Source organism: Rhyacophila brunnea, unplaced genomic scaffold (assembly GCF_057557595.1).
Source record: "Rhyacophila brunnea isolate RB1 unplaced genomic scaffold, BYU_Rbru_1.0 scaffold_16, whole genome shotgun sequence".
NCBI lineage: Eukaryota > Metazoa > Arthropoda > Insecta > Trichoptera > Rhyacophilidae > Rhyacophila > Rhyacophila brunnea.
The window spans coordinates 21,863,545-21,880,996 of NW_028232816.1; the positions used below are offsets into that span (position 1 = coordinate 21,863,545).

At 34.8% G+C, this 17,452-nt stretch overlaps 1 protein-coding gene across 1 annotated transcript; it reads right to left on the minus strand.

Moving 5' to 3' along the window:
• Positions 1 to 2,629: 2,629 nt before the first annotated feature.
• LOC147074528 (protein KRI1 homolog) lies at positions 2,630 to 12,355 on the minus strand. The gene is made up of 11 exons (XM_085943764.1): positions 12,167 to 12,355; positions 11,711 to 11,995; positions 9,628 to 9,797; positions 8,359 to 8,519; positions 7,660 to 7,816; positions 6,754 to 6,966; positions 6,409 to 6,547; positions 5,771 to 5,841; positions 4,509 to 4,793; positions 3,758 to 3,927; positions 2,630 to 3,440 (listed from the first exon to the last, which is right to left on the minus strand). Exons 1-11 carry the CDS (start codon positions 12,279 to 12,281, stop codon positions 2,798 to 2,800), a joined length of 2,409 nt encoding a protein of 802 aa, XP_085799890.1. The 5' UTR covers positions 12,282 to 12,355; the 3' UTR covers positions 2,630 to 2,797.
• Positions 12,356 to 17,452: the final 5,097 nt, after the last annotated feature.

The window sequence follows — 17,452 nt, forward strand, 5'->3', positions numbered from 1 at the left end:
ATGTATGTTCAAGATTATCTCAAATTAAAATATTACTTACCTACTTAAATTTGGGTATTCCAAGTATACAATCGCCTTGCTGGAAGTTTAAATAATGTGTTACAAACAACCATACACTGTTCCTGGCAAAATCGTAGTAATCTTTCTCCTCGATCATTTCTTTGTCCTAGACCAAATTCTCCTACTAACTCTCCACTTTTACCTTTACCAATCTTTGCGTTGAAATCTCCTATAATTAAGGTAACTTTATTATCTTTCGTCGATTTTAGAATTTCATTTATCTGTTGATAGAATTCTTCTATAACATCGTCATCTTTGTCGGCAGTTGGAGCGTACACCTGTATTATAATAACCTGTATATAAATGCGAAGAAGACATGGATGACACACAATTTGGCTTCAGAAGTGGTTTGAGCACTCGCGAAGCACTTTACAGCTTGAATGTTCTGGTGCAAAGATGCCTAGATGTGAATGTTGATGTTTATATGTGTTTCATCGATTACGAGAAAGCATTTGATACTGTTAGGCATCCTAAACTTCTCGAACTCTTACAGGAGAAAGGCATCGATGCAAGAGACATTCAACTGATAGCTGACTTATATTGGAATCAAACAGCGAATATTAAGATTGAAAACGAAATCAGTGGAGAGGTAAAAATTCGTCGCGGTGTAAGACAGGGGTGTATATTGTCACCTTTGCTATTTAACATGTACTCGGAAGCTATTTTCAAGGAAGCCTTACAAGGTGAATCGGTGGGTATTATGGTTAATGGCAAACATATTAACAATATACGATATGCCGATGATACTGTGCTGATTGCTGATAGTTTAAAGAGTTTACATCAACTGGTAGAAAAGGTTAATGAGGTCAGTAATTCTTATGGCTTAAAAATGAACCTCAAGAAAACAAAACTATTACTAGTATCAAAAACAGCGACACCAGACACCAACACAAATTTTGTCATTAACAGCGAACCAATCGAACGTGTGACCCATTATAAATATTTAGGTACATGGGTCAATGAGAAATGGGACCAGTCTCAGGAAATAAAAACTAGAATTGAGACCGCAAGGAGCGCCTTTCTCAAAATGAGACGCCTCCTTAGCAATCGAGATCTTAACCTAGGTCTGAGACTGCGTATGGTACGTTGTTATGTGCTCTCAATTCTTTTCTATGGTATGGAAGTATGGACGCTAAACCAAGAGATGTCACGGAGACTTGAAGCTTTCGAGATGTGGCTGTATAGATGCATCCTCAAAATTCCTTGGACTGACCGGGTGACAAATGTTGAAGTTCTCAATCGAATGGGGAAGGACCGAGAAGTTCTACGTAGTATCAAAACCAGGAAACTACAATACCTCGGCCACATTACGAGAGGACAAAAATACAGCATTCCCCAACTTGTCATTCAAGGAAAGATCAATGGGAAGCGTAGCAGAGGACGGTGCCGCATTTTGTGACTTAAGAACCTCCGTGATTGGTACGACTGCAGCTCCACCGAACTGTTCCGGGTAGCAGACGACAAAGATAAGATCGCCTTGATGGTGGCCGACCTCCGCTAGGGGATGGCACAATAAGAAGACTTAAATTTGATCAGAAAACGTCGATAGCAGTGTTCTTCACACTGTGGTAGGTACGTAAATTTGGTTAATCCATTTACTGTATCTATTATGGCTTGGATTAGGCAGGGTTGAATTGGATTTTAAAACAAATACTACTGACTGACGAAGTTTGGTATGCAATGTTCGTCTTTTTTTTCTATATGCCTTTATGGATACCTCGCGGACTTTGGCACGCAAACTACTTTACTTGATGCTAGTTAAATGAAACTTGTGCCGGTTGAGAAATATGCCTTATTGAAAACCATGCATCGGGTAATGCTAATTTGAATTCGGCCAGGGCCTAGGAAACCATCTTGCAAAAACCCTGGAAAATTCTTTGTAGCACAATGCGATGGTGATTCTGATGAATATTTCGTCATATTCATTGTGAACTGAGAACTGCGATTTATAGCCGTTTTTCTCATATTAAAAGTAATGTCGCATAGGACTGATATTCTGAGCATATACTTATCCTAACTTATATGACTGCAATCACTGGATCTGAAAGGCATGAATCATCATTACATGTCACCGTTTATTATTTTGATTCTTTTTATTACATCAATACAGAAATTAAAAAGTGCATCTTTTCCAGCCTCGTTTGCCTTGGTCTCAGGAAGGTCTCGAATATCCGCATCTGCCATCTGTAATAAAAAGTTCAGGTTGTGCGGCTCCTTGCTAAAAATTGGAAAATCGAGGAGTAAATGTAGGACGTCCTGGTCACTTTCGTCGTCGCATGGGCACTGGCCATCAGATGTTATTTTAAACCGGTGCAGATATGGCTGGCCAGTTTATGAGTTCCATCACCAACCAGTTCATCAGATTTTACTTTCTGCGTGTGCGGATGGCTTAAGACCATGGCTAGTGAAGAGAGGCCGAAACTACACATATGTGGAAAGATGACAATTTGAAAGAGTAACTTAATCCTTACAAATAAAATAGAATTAGATAATGATGTGTTTGAAATTCTGTATATTAATTATTACATATTGGATAATTACGGATTGACAGTAAAAAAAATCAAATATATAATGTGTAAATAAACATAATATTTTATTGCAGAATTATCTCAAATTATATTGCAAAAATCGTACAAATTAAAATAATCCGTGTAATAAACATTACTTTTAATTATTTTGTGGACATAGTACAATTTCATAGAGCCGGCATAGGAAAATATCGTCACAACATAAAAAATTAGAATTTTTTAAACTTCATAAAGTTTCTGTACTTTTTAGGATTTAGTCCATATGCCTGAAGTCTCTCATTAGTAAGATTACTCATAGGGTCACTTTTGGATGCATTTTTATCGGAAGAATGGCTTTTGTTTTTATTGAATCCTTTATGTTTCTTTTTACCGTGTCTTTTTTCATTTACGACAGTGCTGGGGTCAACGACATCATTCAAATGTTTATTTTTCTTCTTTTTGGGTGGCTGTGCATCATTTTCAGGAATCAAAGTCTGCTCTTCATCCAACTTCCTTTTACGTTTTTTGTGACTGATTTCAGATTCAATATTATTATCAACTGGCTTTTCAATTTCTGTACCACATTCAAGTGAGCGTTTCTTCTTTTTATTTTTCTTATTTAACACTTCATTACTGTCAACTGCATTAGATTCTTTTGTGACAGTCGGGTCAATAGACAGAATGTCAGACGTTTCAGGGTTTTTATTTTTATTTTTCTTCTTTTGTTTTTTATCTGTCTGATCAATTTTAACAGTCTCGATGACTTCCATTTCAGCCTGTTGATTATTTTTCTTCTTCTTTCTCTTTCGTTTCTTTTTAGAAGTTGTTGATTCTTCACCATTTGTCAACGGAACAGGAGTTGACTCGTCATCTCTGAAAATAAAATACATTATATTATTAAGATTTAAATACAGCAAACGTTGTAACACGTCAAAAATAAGATGTTCTTATTGTGTTAAAGAGTGAAATTTCCAAAGAAAATGAATACATAATAATTTCTGAAAGAAATATAATCTGGTCCAGCTAAAAGAAGTACGGAGACTGGTAAATGTCATGAGTTCTTGGAGGTCTATACGGTGATAACATTCTACACTTAGGTAACAAAATATGAGTTCAAGAATATGAATCACTGAAAAAAGAATTGACTCAATGGGAGTTGAAAAATAATTAATAAAATGCATTCAACGTACTCTTCCTGTTTCCTAAACAAACTGGGTAAAATTTTCATCTTCAATTGAAGATTCCTGGCTTTCCTTTCCAGTACTCTTTGGTCGTTTATCTGTTTATGATCTGGCCGATACTGGAATGTCTTCTTCAATGGATACCATCTGTTCAATTCATCATCGTCGGCCATCAAAATCTGAAAGATTACAAAGAGACAGTTTTAAACTGTAAATAACTAGTAGGAAAAAATATAATAATAGAAAGAATTTATGGGATCTTTGTAATACTAGAAATGAAGCAGAGGTTTGAGAATCGGTATAGATTGTTAACATAATAATATATCAATCTTCAGTTGCATTGCAGGGAAAACTTATTGACACATTAAAATTAGAAACTTAGAAAAAAATAAAAATCTAGAAATAAGAAACTTCCACGATGGCCGCACGCATTTAGCATCGGCCTATAGCGTCGTGGGTCCCAGGTTCGAATCCTGGGTCTGGCAAGTACACATATTGTTTTTCAATTTGTGTATGAGTCAGAGTATGGACCTAATAGGTTGAGCATGTGGCTGACATCCATTTCTCGTAAAAACAAAATCTGTTAATACAAACCTCCACCCTGTGGAGGCCCATATGACCTTATTAGGATTGGACATTGTAAAAAAAAATTGTTAAAAAATAATATGAAATGTATCTTACTCTTAGACTAAATTTAATAGTGCAAGCTCATAGCATGGTCGAAAAAAAAAAATAACTCTTCATGGTTTATATTATTTACCTCAGCTGTGGTCAAGCCATAATCAAGCGCAGGTACCTCCCGGTACTTAAATCTGAAGGGCATGTCACCAATCACATCCTCACAATCCAATTTATAATACTCGTCCAAGTATTGAGAAAACGTTTTGTCAGTTTTTGAAGGGTCAAAAATGGGCTTTTGTTGCGCTAAAGCATCCGCCAATTTGTTCTTCTTCCTCTTGCGCTTTCGCTTACCATCGAGAGGCTCGTCTTTTGCCTCCTCTACTATTGACTTCTTTGATGTACTCGGTTTGTAGTCACAATCCATCTAAAAAGTGAGGAAATTACCGAAGACGTTAAACAAAATTCTTCTTCTATAGTGAGAAGTTAATGTACATAATATTATATTGTGTCGAATGGCCAGTTGTCTATGTTTTATGAATCGCAAGTAAAATGGATGTACAATGTATTTGAATGGGACAATGTATCCTCTCTTGAAACCTATTTGTATGTAAAAAATTTTACAGCATTATGTTATATGATGGTAATAAGTGGGCAAACATTATTTGTGTACTAACCTATCGATACATAAAAGTGAAACTGACAATAAGGTTACTATGCCATTTTGCATCGCAGGTTCATTTGTAGCAGATTTCACATTTTGTGTGCTCTGTGATTTAATTATCAGAGCTGCACTCAGCTGAAAACACCTTGCATTAGTTTTAGAAGAAGTTTTTTATCCGATCAACCATCATTATTAATTAGATCCTCAGAGTAATAATATAAAGAGAGTGAGTATTGTTCGGCAACATGAAGCTGTGTTTCTTGCGTATAACGCACAGTAGAACCTCAATTTTATTATTATTAACTTAACTATGAAAGGTTATACCATCATGTTGCTTCTTAGTACGGCTACCAAATTTAAACACAACATAGTTAACCATATTTATTTTCTACTAAATTAACTAAAAATAATTACCTCTAACTTTATATTGAACACAAAAACAATAAATTTCAGCAACACGTAGTACGCATCCTATTCATCCAAATCAATATTTACCGGCGATGTGTACACAAAACATTTAATTCAGCAGAAGAAATTCTATCTTACTCTAACGCATGTTGCGGAGATATAAGCGTGTCTAATGCTTTCTCACTCGGACTTATAATTGGTTTTTTTTTCAAGACTTGATTAGATCAGTGTTTTTCAAATAGAATCAATCAATCTATACAATTTTTACTTTGTCTCATAAATTTTTTTGGTGCTGAAAGCTGAATAATGATTTATAAAATCTCATAACTCACATTAAAATCTTCATCTTCACAATGCAGGTCTACGTGTTGAGGGTTCTCATCACCCCAAGTTTCCCAATTATCTAAAAAAAATATTAATAAACATGATATAAAAGTACCATATTTAAACAATAAACATGTTAGCTTCGCCTACTTTCTGTGCCTCGACCATGTCTGATCCTAATAGGATCATATGGGCTTCCACAGAGTGAAGGTATGTATTAACAGATTTTGTTTTTACGAGAAATGGATATCAGCCACTTGCTCAAACTATTAGGTCCGTATAATGTTGATATGTCTGACGTGTCAATACAAAATTCTTGTGTTCTTCTCATTACCGACTAGACGCTGCTGGTTCGGCTTTATCTGTCTACCAACCTAAATTTTCGCCGTATTATGAATTAGAGATAACCGCCGATAACTGTTTTGTTTATCGAATCCCTTCTGTGTTAATTTGGACCAATGAAAATAATGCAAACGTGCTAAAGTGAATAGACCTGCTGAGATACATATACTAATTTATTATAAGAAACAGGTTGATACATAATAAAATATGATTCTTCCAAAAATCTAGATAATAATTTGACAAATAACATACATATTATGTACTATAATTATGTTGTGATTTAGTAAATAATAAATATAATCACCGATTTCCAGCTCTTCGTCCAATTGAGGAAACTCAGGCTTCTTGTTGTCAGCTGCATCCCCGTAATATTCTGCATCAAACAATTCCTTCATCCTACGATCGTAAGCATCCGGATCAAAGTCCCCTTCGATATCTTCATCCTATAAAAAAATTATATTTTGCAAATTTTTGCTTTACGTAAGAACATTTATTTAAAGTTAACCACATTTTTATAGATGTTTATTTATTATATTGTATCTCCAATTGGAAGGAGATTTATATAACCATCTCATCTAAGTGAAGCAATTTTTAAAAGTATGACAGCATAAAATTTAGAAATAATACAAAACTTAATGAAAATACTTACATTGAATGCAAGCTGCTCGTTGCCGGTGATTTCTTTCAATTTGACAATCTTTTCCTGTATTTCTTTCAGTTTCAAAGCTTTAAGTTGGCTGATTTCTTCTTTTTTACGTCTCTTCTCATCAGCTTTCCTCTCTTTCACTTCGGCTCTCTTATGCGAACGCTTGTCATCCTTCCGCCTCAAAGAATGTTCTAAAGTACGTGGGTACCTTTTTATCTATAATATAACCGTAATTAATATCAAGTTTGAAGATAAATGCTTCAAAACAAAGGTTATGATTATGTTGGTATTATAGGTACAGTGAAACCCCGATTCTACGGTTTTCAAGGGACCCTAAGAAGAAAATGATAAATGCAGGATATATAAAAAATACTAATAAGCTCGTTTTTCTCCTGGTTTTCTTGATGTTTTGAATTATTTTCAGTTTCTCAGCTAGAGTTCTAGTTATCTTCATGGGGGGTATTTTAGTTGCGAATTATAAAAATTCGTGATACGAGATGCGAGGCAAGCCTGAGCGCCGACCGATCTGTCTGAACCTGACTGAAAGGTCTGTAGTATGTAAAATAAACAATTCTACGAAAGCGAAATGAAAAATATTCAACAAAAACGGTCGATCGGGATAATATTTCTGACGGGACCATAATATTTAGACGATAGATCGAGGAAAATGCGGGATTATTTAACATTGTTCTTAAGGGTTTTTGACGAGACTTTCAAAAATGAACAATCCGTGCGGGAAAATGATTTATGCGAGAACGGTAGTTCGGGGTTCCACCGTACTTAAAACTAGAGAGGCATGTCATTTGATATCTATTAAATACTTCTAAATGCCGTGAATAGAATATTCAGCAGTGGTTATCATAAAATTGTTATTGAATGCGGAATAAGAAATAAATACAAATTCCTTACGAAATCTTGATCAGGTTCTTCGAATCTGAAATTAAATTTGTGCTCAAATTCGGTTTGTTGGCCAACAAGCCTCTCATCTTCAGAAAAGTCCTCATCTTCTGGATCGTTCACTATTTCTTCGTAACTAGGAATTCTATCATCCGTATTCTCTCTAAATCTGCAAGAAAGATATTTAATATAAATTTTTGGCTTATGTATTGAATGCAATAAAACAAAATATGTTTGGTGATAGTTAATTGACCGTCAGAAACCATAATTAATCAATATTGTGACATCTGAAATACTACATAAGATCAACAATTAGCCAAAACGGCCCCACTAAACTTACTAATTTGCAACCTTCTGATTAATAAGATAACGATAATACTAGAATTTTAGGTTATCTTTGTAAAGAATTGTAGGTACATATCGTCTCTGTTCTGGTAGAACACACTAACTGGAGAATACTAGTTTTGAGTAATTTGACATTGAAGTTGTTAAAATGTTTGAAATGGTCTATCATGTGAGTTTATTAAGTAATCGTAAAAAGGATGACTTTAAAATAAAGACTGTTTATTTATTAAGAAGGTTTCCAGACGGTAAAGTTTGAAATAAGGAACATTTTGGTATAACTAACTCAACATGTCATTTTTTCGAATTAGTGTCTTCTGCCAGAACAGTGACGATATTATAACATTGTTTTTTGTTTCCATTATTTACCTTTGATTCAAGAAATAGTCTCGTAGAAATGCTTCATCCTCTCCTAATTTAGGGTCAGACCAGTATTCCTTTAAGGGTTTCAAATCATTTTCTTCAGTGCCATCGTCCAGATGATTAGATTGTCCCGATAACCATTCCCGATAACCCTTCTCTTCGTCTTCCTAAAAGGGGGAAATAAAAAACATGTCAGTGAGGCTTCAATGGACTCTCAACTGAATCAAATTGAAATCTGATTATCTGCTACTGGATGCAATATTTATAAAAAAATACCCATTATTGTTTTGAGAAGAATATTTTTTCAGAGAACATTATTTATACACACCCATTGAAATCCAAATGGCGGTAGCTTAATTGCGATTAATAGGGGACACTATTTTAACTTCACCAAGTATTCACTATTCATAATTACAGAAGACAAAGAAAATTTGGCAAAACCATCCAACTCCAAAGAGCTCTCCATTGACAGTACAGTATAACCTCGATATAACCGAGAAAATATCCAGTCAATTATGAAAATTGTTAAAAACATCTTGTCAATGTTACACACCTTTAAATCCAAGTGTCACCGGTTCTAAATAATTTTCTGTGCATGATAATCATCTCATACCTCAAATAGTTAGCATTTATGCAATATGCAGTTAGTTGTTTTATGGTAAATGTAACTTTCAAGGTATTTAACCAGGAAATATTTAATGGGTTTCATTATGTTGCATGGAACATAAAATGGCTTTGTTGACGCTGCTCGAGAACAATAGAATTGCATTTGAGTTGTAGCAATCATACCACTCAGCATTACATGAGTGACATACTCTAATATGAATGTTTTATTGTCAAAACAAAACGATTGAGTGATAATGATTGTCAACATTTCCTCAATCATAACTAGATCAGTACGGTCTGTTATGATTTGATAATTGCGACAATGTCTCTTGTGATATATGGACTGCATTAGTATAAATAAGAAGGACAATCCATGAATCCTCACTCACTCAAGTCTGGCACCCGACGCAGTATTATCGTCACGAGTCCTTCGCTCGACATAGTCAACCATCATTCGACTCGAGTCAAGTCTCAGTTCATTAATATAATCAATCTCTCGATCACATCGATCTCACCAGTACATCCATACCTGCGATTATAACTTCACGCTGTTATCTTTATTATTGTATTCACTTATTCTTGTAACGATAAATAAACTCTCCAATCACAACCTCCAAGCCCCGACCTTCTCTCTCCTCCACCTCATCACCCCCAAAGAGTTATATGTACCTCCTGTATTTTAGTTTTCTTCTTTTTACTAAAGAGCCCTCCGAGTTTGTCATCACCAGCGTCACCGTCTTCGTCTTTTAACGCTTTTGATATTGACTTCTTAAGTATCGATTGTTCTTGGACATATGACGGAGAAGCCGGTCTCTCATAGTTTGCGTCTTCTCCATTTTCTAAAAAGATATGTTGTAAAATCAAATATTGATGTACTTAAGTTTTGTCCAAACACATTGAAGACAACCTTCTCAACTAGATGGAGCCTAAGTATAAAAAAATCTAGCATGCAATGCAATTTTGTGTCCATGTCCAATTAGACAAGGTATGAAAACTGTACATCGCAACACAATCAAGATAGAAAAATCAGTGGTATTATTAAAGTGCTGATTTACCATTATTATTGGAATGTATCACAGTGACGAAGACTCCTTTCTTAATCTCAAGTCTTAATTATTAGCATAATGGAAAAGGCTTGATAGCAAATACGTATTTAAAGCTTGTAAAAAAATCATTCAACTATGAGAATTTATTAATTATTACTCAAATGAAATGAGTATTAGAAGAAATAATCTATAGTATTATAACATTCAAAATATGTTTGTTTGATTTCCTACTTGGCCCAAACATGGCCCAAACTGACATCTACAAACAAAAAACAAAAAACAAAACAATTTGTTCAGATTACTTTTCCTGCCAATTCCAAATATGAATTTGTAGGACAAATCAAGAGTTTGCATAATAGCGCCTGCACACATGCATGGAATGACTGTCGGCAACTGTGCTTATTTTAAACTGTCATGACAATAACTGTTTACACATAAAAGTGCTGACTGTCTCTCCAATCTCATTCTTCAAGAGTAAGTGAGAAGCGAGGTTATCATTTTATACTAATAGATAGCTGACAGGTTGTATTGAAAATCGGAGCTCAAAATGAGTAGTTCGTTTTTTTACCGGCATGTTCGCCCCAATCACTCTAATGCAGGTATTAAATGACAACATCGCACTCGCTTACTCTTGAAGAATGAGATTGGAGAGACAGTCAGCACTTTTACGTGTAAACAGTTATTGTCATGACAGTTTAAAATAACCACAATTGCCGACAGTAATTTCATGCATGTGTACAGGCGCTATAATACTATTTTTAATTCGATTTTAATTTCATGTTCTGTTTTAATTTCATGACTTGTTAGTCAGAATTATTTATATAGAAAATAAATATAGATGAATGTAATTATTATTGTTTTGGTATGTAAGATAAATGTATATCGATCAATGAAGCAACCCTGTGTGAAGCCAGGTACTTCAGCTAGTACTAAAATTAAACAGAACAACTCAATTATCACAGCCTTTCCATGTATTCAACAGGGAACATACACACTGATGTGTCTAAAGCAAATACACCGATGACATCATACATAATATCCCAGATTGTATTGGCAAGTGGAAACGTTTATCGAAAAGCCTTTTGTTTAGTTTGGTTTAATTTATACCTATACATATTTGCTTTTCGCGCATTTTGCAAGTCTTTTGCAGCTCGGTGGACAAGAAGGTCGTCAAAGAACCCACGGCATCGGTCTAGGTTTAATCTTGGGACTTGTGATTCTTATTTTAAAAAAGTGAAATATAATATTATTATATTTGGTAAATAACTTTAAGTAACCTACTGATGAAACAACATTCAACTTCAAGTCTGTTAAGTATGGCCTATGGCCAACTTTACTTCAACAGACACTTCAAATTGCATATGACAATTTAGAGTTCCTGCTCATATCATATATGTCTGGCAACTTACGTTAGTTTATAAATCATACCATCTTTGATATGAGGTGGGGTCCCATTTAAAGATTAATACTAGTGTTATGTATAGTGTGGTTGACGTCAGTGGTGACCTACATTCCCTCAAATATTTCCTATTGTGTGGATTATAAACTCAGCTGAGTAGAAAATGTTGTACAAAAAAATGTATGCGCAAATAGTTACCATTTTTCAAACAATTGTATAATTTGTTTGCCGGAAGGTGCATGTCGGTCTGTAATAGGCTATAATAAATCAATAAAATGATACACAAAAATTTTAATCATGAACTCACCTTCGTCTTCACTAACAATTCCATTATTTTCTAGAATCAATTTTCGGTTATAGTCACGAATGGTAATGGGTTTTTCTTTAACTTGCTGTTTTGGATCTTTAGAAACGTCTTCTCCAAAAAACTTGACATTTTTATCATAAATTCGCGGATCTTTGTTTTTCAAGCATGATAACGTCTTAAAGAAGTCCTTCTCAAACTCGTCTGTGAGGGTGACATCGACGGGTTCATCATCAGAACTGCTGGAATCTTCGTCAGGGAGTGCTTGCTCTCCATATTTATTTTTCACTGAAAACAGATGGGTAGGAATAAAATTGTGATTTTCTATATTATAGGTCAAAGTATAAATTAAAACATACGAGTTAGTACTAGAACATCAAATAGAGCAGCAACAATTTTAACTTGGTGGGTATATTCATAGCAGAATGTGAACTTAGATCACTTATGTTTTAACCTCACATTTTAGTAATTCTTCCTTTCGTCGTAATACGTTGTATTTCTTGGCATATTCCGAATTTGCTTTGAATGTGACTTCGTTTTCCGATTCATCCTCGTCAAATAATGTTCCGTCCATTGTTTTTATGAATGTAAATTACGATTTACCCACATGTCAAAACAAACGTCATAATTAAAAGACAAGATAAAAGTAATAAGTATATTAATCTATGCCCAAATTGCCCAATCAATTGATTGAGTATTGCCATAACATGAAATTTTCTATATATTCCCTTATTCCCAGCGGTAAGGTAAAATAAAAATTTTCTGCCTTTATTCCTAAGGGTACAGTTCATTTCATTTAAATACATAAATATTAAGACTTGTAGTTAGTCTTAATAAAAGTGTCCTTTCAATAACTTCATGCCAGTGACATGCATTTCTAATAATAGCGGCCTTTACACACACATTCATTACCGCATGCTCAGGAGCGTACGCGAAGGAACCCGTTATTGAGCGCGTAATATCACACGTGTCAGATCACAGATGTCTTCTGCTAAAATTTACATGTCAACTATATCCTGCTTGATAGCACAACGTTTTGCGCATGTTTTGAGGAGCGCGCGCCTAAAGGCATATCGCGCGTTCATGACGGCGTGATCGTGAAGTCGTTGGAGCGTAGAACAATTCAATGGTTTAGTAGGAGTGTATGTGAGTGTGTTATTTTGACACACTGCATTTTGACATTTAGCTCAAACACAGTTTCTTAAACAAACCATTCTTGAGATAAAACAATTCAATCGAATCCTTCGGCACACAACATAACCAAAATATAACGCATGAACAAGTTTAGCTTTATTTGTATACAAGAAGGCGAAGGAGATCCCCCCACGCCTGACTTCCACCCATTATTTATCATCCTAAGCCTGCTCAAACCAAGCTTACTCTCAGCGCTCGAAATGGAGCAGAACGCACCGGAGCGCAGCTCCGGTTCGTGGATTCTTCAAAGACACCGTTCCGGCTCGTTGAATCCTTGAGGATACCGTTCCTTCTCGTGGAATCCTCGAGGACAGCGTTCCTTCTAAAATTCTCGAACCTCATCGGAATATTTAATATGGCGTTCCGGTTCAGATTGTGTTGAAATTGAGGAACATGAATTGGTATATAAAAATATTAAAAAAAAAAATTTAAAAAAAAAGTTTAAACAACAATTTTACAGATTGAGGATCCCTGCATTTTTGAATGGGCCATACACAATAATATGTTGATACAAATGCATGCAAGGCAAGTTTGTTCTTAGAAATGCATCTAGGTATATTTTTTTCCATCAATGGATTTCTATTTTTTTTTAAAGAAAGCACCCCTTAGAAGGTTAGATTTATGGCTCTCTTCGGTCTTCTGAATAACACAATATGACATAATAGGTAGTATTTTATTTTATTCTCTAAGACAGTCTAACTAAGATAATAGTATCTCTGCTGTTCAACAAGGTTTTTTTTACTTGCAGAAAAAATCACAAAAGAATTCATTTATGAAGGGTACTTTAAATAACGTACAATAATCCATACTGTCAGGATTGGTTTTTCAATTAAAACACATGGAATATGTAATTACATTGACATACTGTAAAAAATAATTTATTTGTTTGTTATACAGAAATAGTAAATATGAATAGTATTATATAAGTGAATAATTAATTTACCTACGTGTAGGTATCTACCAAGGTTTGGAATTTCGACTCTTTGGTGTTAACCATATAACTCAGCTGACTTGCGTAAGAGTGTAAATCGGGGGAACCCAACCAGTTTTGATCTTGAGCACATTTGTAATCAATACGTGATGGAAAGTGGTCACAATATGTTTTTGAATGAAATGAGAGAAATTAATGAGACAGACAAATCCATAACTATCCGATTAACTTAGCATAAATTAATATAGATATAGGATAGCTTTTTAGCAGATAAATTTACATAGGTAGGCTTCACGTGTTCATAGTTTCGACTTATAGATTGACGATTATTAGAAAATCGAGGCCACTCATTGGTCAACCTTATATCGTTATTAGGTGGTATGCAAAAAATAAGGTTTCGCCCCATTGGTATGGAGTGGTATGCATACAAGGAGGTTTTAAATCGTGTAGTGGAAGTAAATTAAAACATCAGTGGTCTCTGTACGATTTTTTCGTATATGGGCGTCTTCTTTAGAGACATCGAGCAAATTTAAACTCCAATAGTGTCACATATATCAAGCTGAGCTACTCTTATTTTTTTATTTTACTGTCATTACTTATGAATTGATTAAATGCGGCGGAAATACTTTGCAGTGAAAAAATAAGTAGATACTTACTTAGGTACATAAATTTGAGAGGGATGGTGGAACCATGAGACCTTTATCCAGCACTGGTTATTGTTAATGTAATAATATTTATAAATTGTCGAAAATTCTTTGTTAATACCATTAACCGGTGTTTTGACATCTTGTTGTTAACATCTTCTCGTGTTCTGTGACGGAGAGTATTGTAGGTATATTTCTCTAATTGCATTTTCATACAATCTCAGAAAATATATACGTAAGTATCCATATATTATTGTATTGAGCAAACATTGCAAAAATTCATGACAGAAATGTTGACGAATAAAAATAGGTAGATGGAAAAAAAATTAAATAAAATCATCGAAGAATTCGGACAATATATATAAAATATTTCCTTTAAATAACAATTTCAACATCAAAAACCTAACCTCACATGCCCACGTGGTGTAAATATTTTAATATTTTTTTCTAATATGTATCTATACTTATGAGATTATTTAAAATTATGAATATTTAATAAATAATGCTTCATTCGTAAATCTTGAGTATAACCAACTTTCCTAAAATTAATTTATTACGAAACATGTCCTTGCTTTTACACGTGCTTGTACATGATGGATTTTGATTTTTATTAAAAAATAGTTTACCTCACCAAAATTTTTCAATTTACGAAAAATCAGAGCTTTGAATAAAACAGCATGTATCTTGGTTTAACCAAAGTGTTTTCATCTACACTTAGTTACATTGACGAAACTAATGGGAAATTGCATTGGTTTGTCCATTACTTATATATTTTTATGTTTCCTACTCCAATCAATGTTAATATGAATAGTTTATTTTTTAGTAAATGACTTCGTAAACTTTACCACTGATTGTTATAGATATAGCCGATAGCGTATTGGGTGAAGATGATGATGAAAACGATTTATAAAGTAAGTACCTACATTATGTAAAACTAAGAGATATTTTTTATATTACAGATAATTTAACAGTATGTACACATTTTTTTTAAATTATAGAGCGTTCTTGTTCGTGAAATTTTCTATTTCGAGCACTGCTTACTCTTCATTACTTCAGTACATTACATTCTTACATCAGTAAGATAGTACACACTTAATTTGTACATTATAAATGGCTATACAAAGAAGAATTATTATACTAGCTGAGCTTGTGCAGGCGCAAGTAGGTATAAGTTTAAGTCAAAACAAAAAACGAAAAGTCTGGGTTAAAGACTTTATTAATAGGTAGACGGTGTTTTGGTCCCGATGATTTTAAAAATTATTTAAGAATGAACAGTGGTTCATCATTTGATTACAGATTCATCCTCACTATCACCGATCTCCTAATCCATATTTTACATGTCTTGAGGGACTTGGGACTTAAAATGTCTTAACAGGCCAAAGTAGCATTTATTCGCAGACATGATTCTCTTGTTGATTTCTTCTGTAATATCATTATGTCGAGTTACAAGAGATCCGAGGTATATAAAACTGTCGACCGTATCAAACTTGTATACACCAATATCTAACTTTGGTGCGACTTCTCGTGGTGTGACATAGACAGGTATGTATTTAGTTTTTGCCTCGTTTATTTGTAAACCCATTCTTTTGGCAGAGGCTTCTAGTGCTGTGAATGCCTTTTTCAGTACCAATTCTGATACGGCAATGATATCGATATCATCGGCATAAATGCCAGCAGCTGGACAGGCTTAGTAAATATCGTGCCGCTGCCACGCGCATCAATATTTGCATCCCGTATCGCCTTTTCTAGCGCAATATTGAAAAGAAGGCATGCCAGAGCGTCACCTAGCCTGAGGCCATTCAGTGATATAAATGACTCGGATATTTCCGCTTGAAGCTTCACCCAGCATCTCTCTCGTCGAAAGCCTCCTTGGTAGTGCCCGAATATTCCTTCTACAATGGGTTCCAGCCGCTGGAATACCAAAATCGAAAACAGTTTATATGCAGAGTTAAGGAGTGTCACCCCTCTGTAGTTACTACATTTTAGTTGGTCTCCTTTCTTGTGCAGGGGACAAATCAGCCCATCTTTCCACTCCTCTGGCATCTTTTCTGAAGTCCATACTTGGTGGATTAGGCTATGCAAATGTTTGAGCAGGCTTTCTCCCCCACATTTTATTAATTCACTCTGTAGGTTATCTATTCCAGGCGATTTGTTTGTTTTTAACCTTGACATGGCACTTTTACTTCATTTAATGTCGGTGGTTCTTTGTTATCATCCATGCCACTTTGTACTGATTCCTGGTCATGAGTATTAATGTTAGTGTTGCTGGCATCATTATGGGGGGTATTTAAATGTTGATCAAAGAAACCCACCCACCGGGCAAGAATACGGTGCTTTTCTGTGAGTATCATGCCATCGTCATCCTTGCACATTGTGATACGAGGCTTGAAACCCTTCCTAACATTATTTACCTCTTTATAGAACAGCTGACTTTCTTGGGCTTTATAGTGTTCTTGGAGTAGGATCATTTCCTTTTTAAAAGAATCACGTTTCTTTTTCTTGTGTAGTTTCTTTTCGTCACGCCGGCGCTTTTTATACTCATCGTCTGATGCCCGTGTTTTCTTCTGCAGCATAATTAGGTAAGCCTCATTCTTTCTCGTAGTGATTTCGCGGCAATCTTCGTCAAACCATTCTGATCGTTCACCTGTTTTTCGGCGTCCTAAGGTATCATTAGCTGAGGATACTATGGCAGTCTTGCACTCTTCCCAGTATTGATTCACCTCTTCATGGTCTCCAACCTCAACATTGTCGCTCAGGTGAGTGTTCAAGCTCTCCTGGTACCGAACCAGTTCCTGCGGAATCTTCAGTTTCTCTGTGTCAAAGGGTTTTGCTCTTGCTCCCATTTCCTTTTTGGTGTTTTGAGATCTTTGCTCTAACTTTTCCACACATTAGGAAATGGTCTGAGTCTACATTAGCCCCTCTGTATGTCCGGACATTCATTAGATCCGATCTGTGCCTGTTGTCTATCAAAATATG

Bases quoted from the DNA above. Each gene is read 5' to 3' on its own strand.
- LOC147074528 (XM_085943764.1), bottom strand. From the start codon at position 12,281: ATGGACGGAACATTATTTGACGAGGATGAATCGGAAAACGAAGTCACA. The intron at 11,996-12,166 runs GTGAGGTTAAAA...ATCTGTTTTCAG, and splicing joins AAAGGAAGAATTACTAAAAT to TGAAAAATAAATATGGAGAG. The intron at 8,520-9,627 runs GTACATATAACT...TCCCCCTTTTAG, and splicing joins AGAAAACTAAAATACAGGAG to GAAGACGAAGAGAAGGGTTA.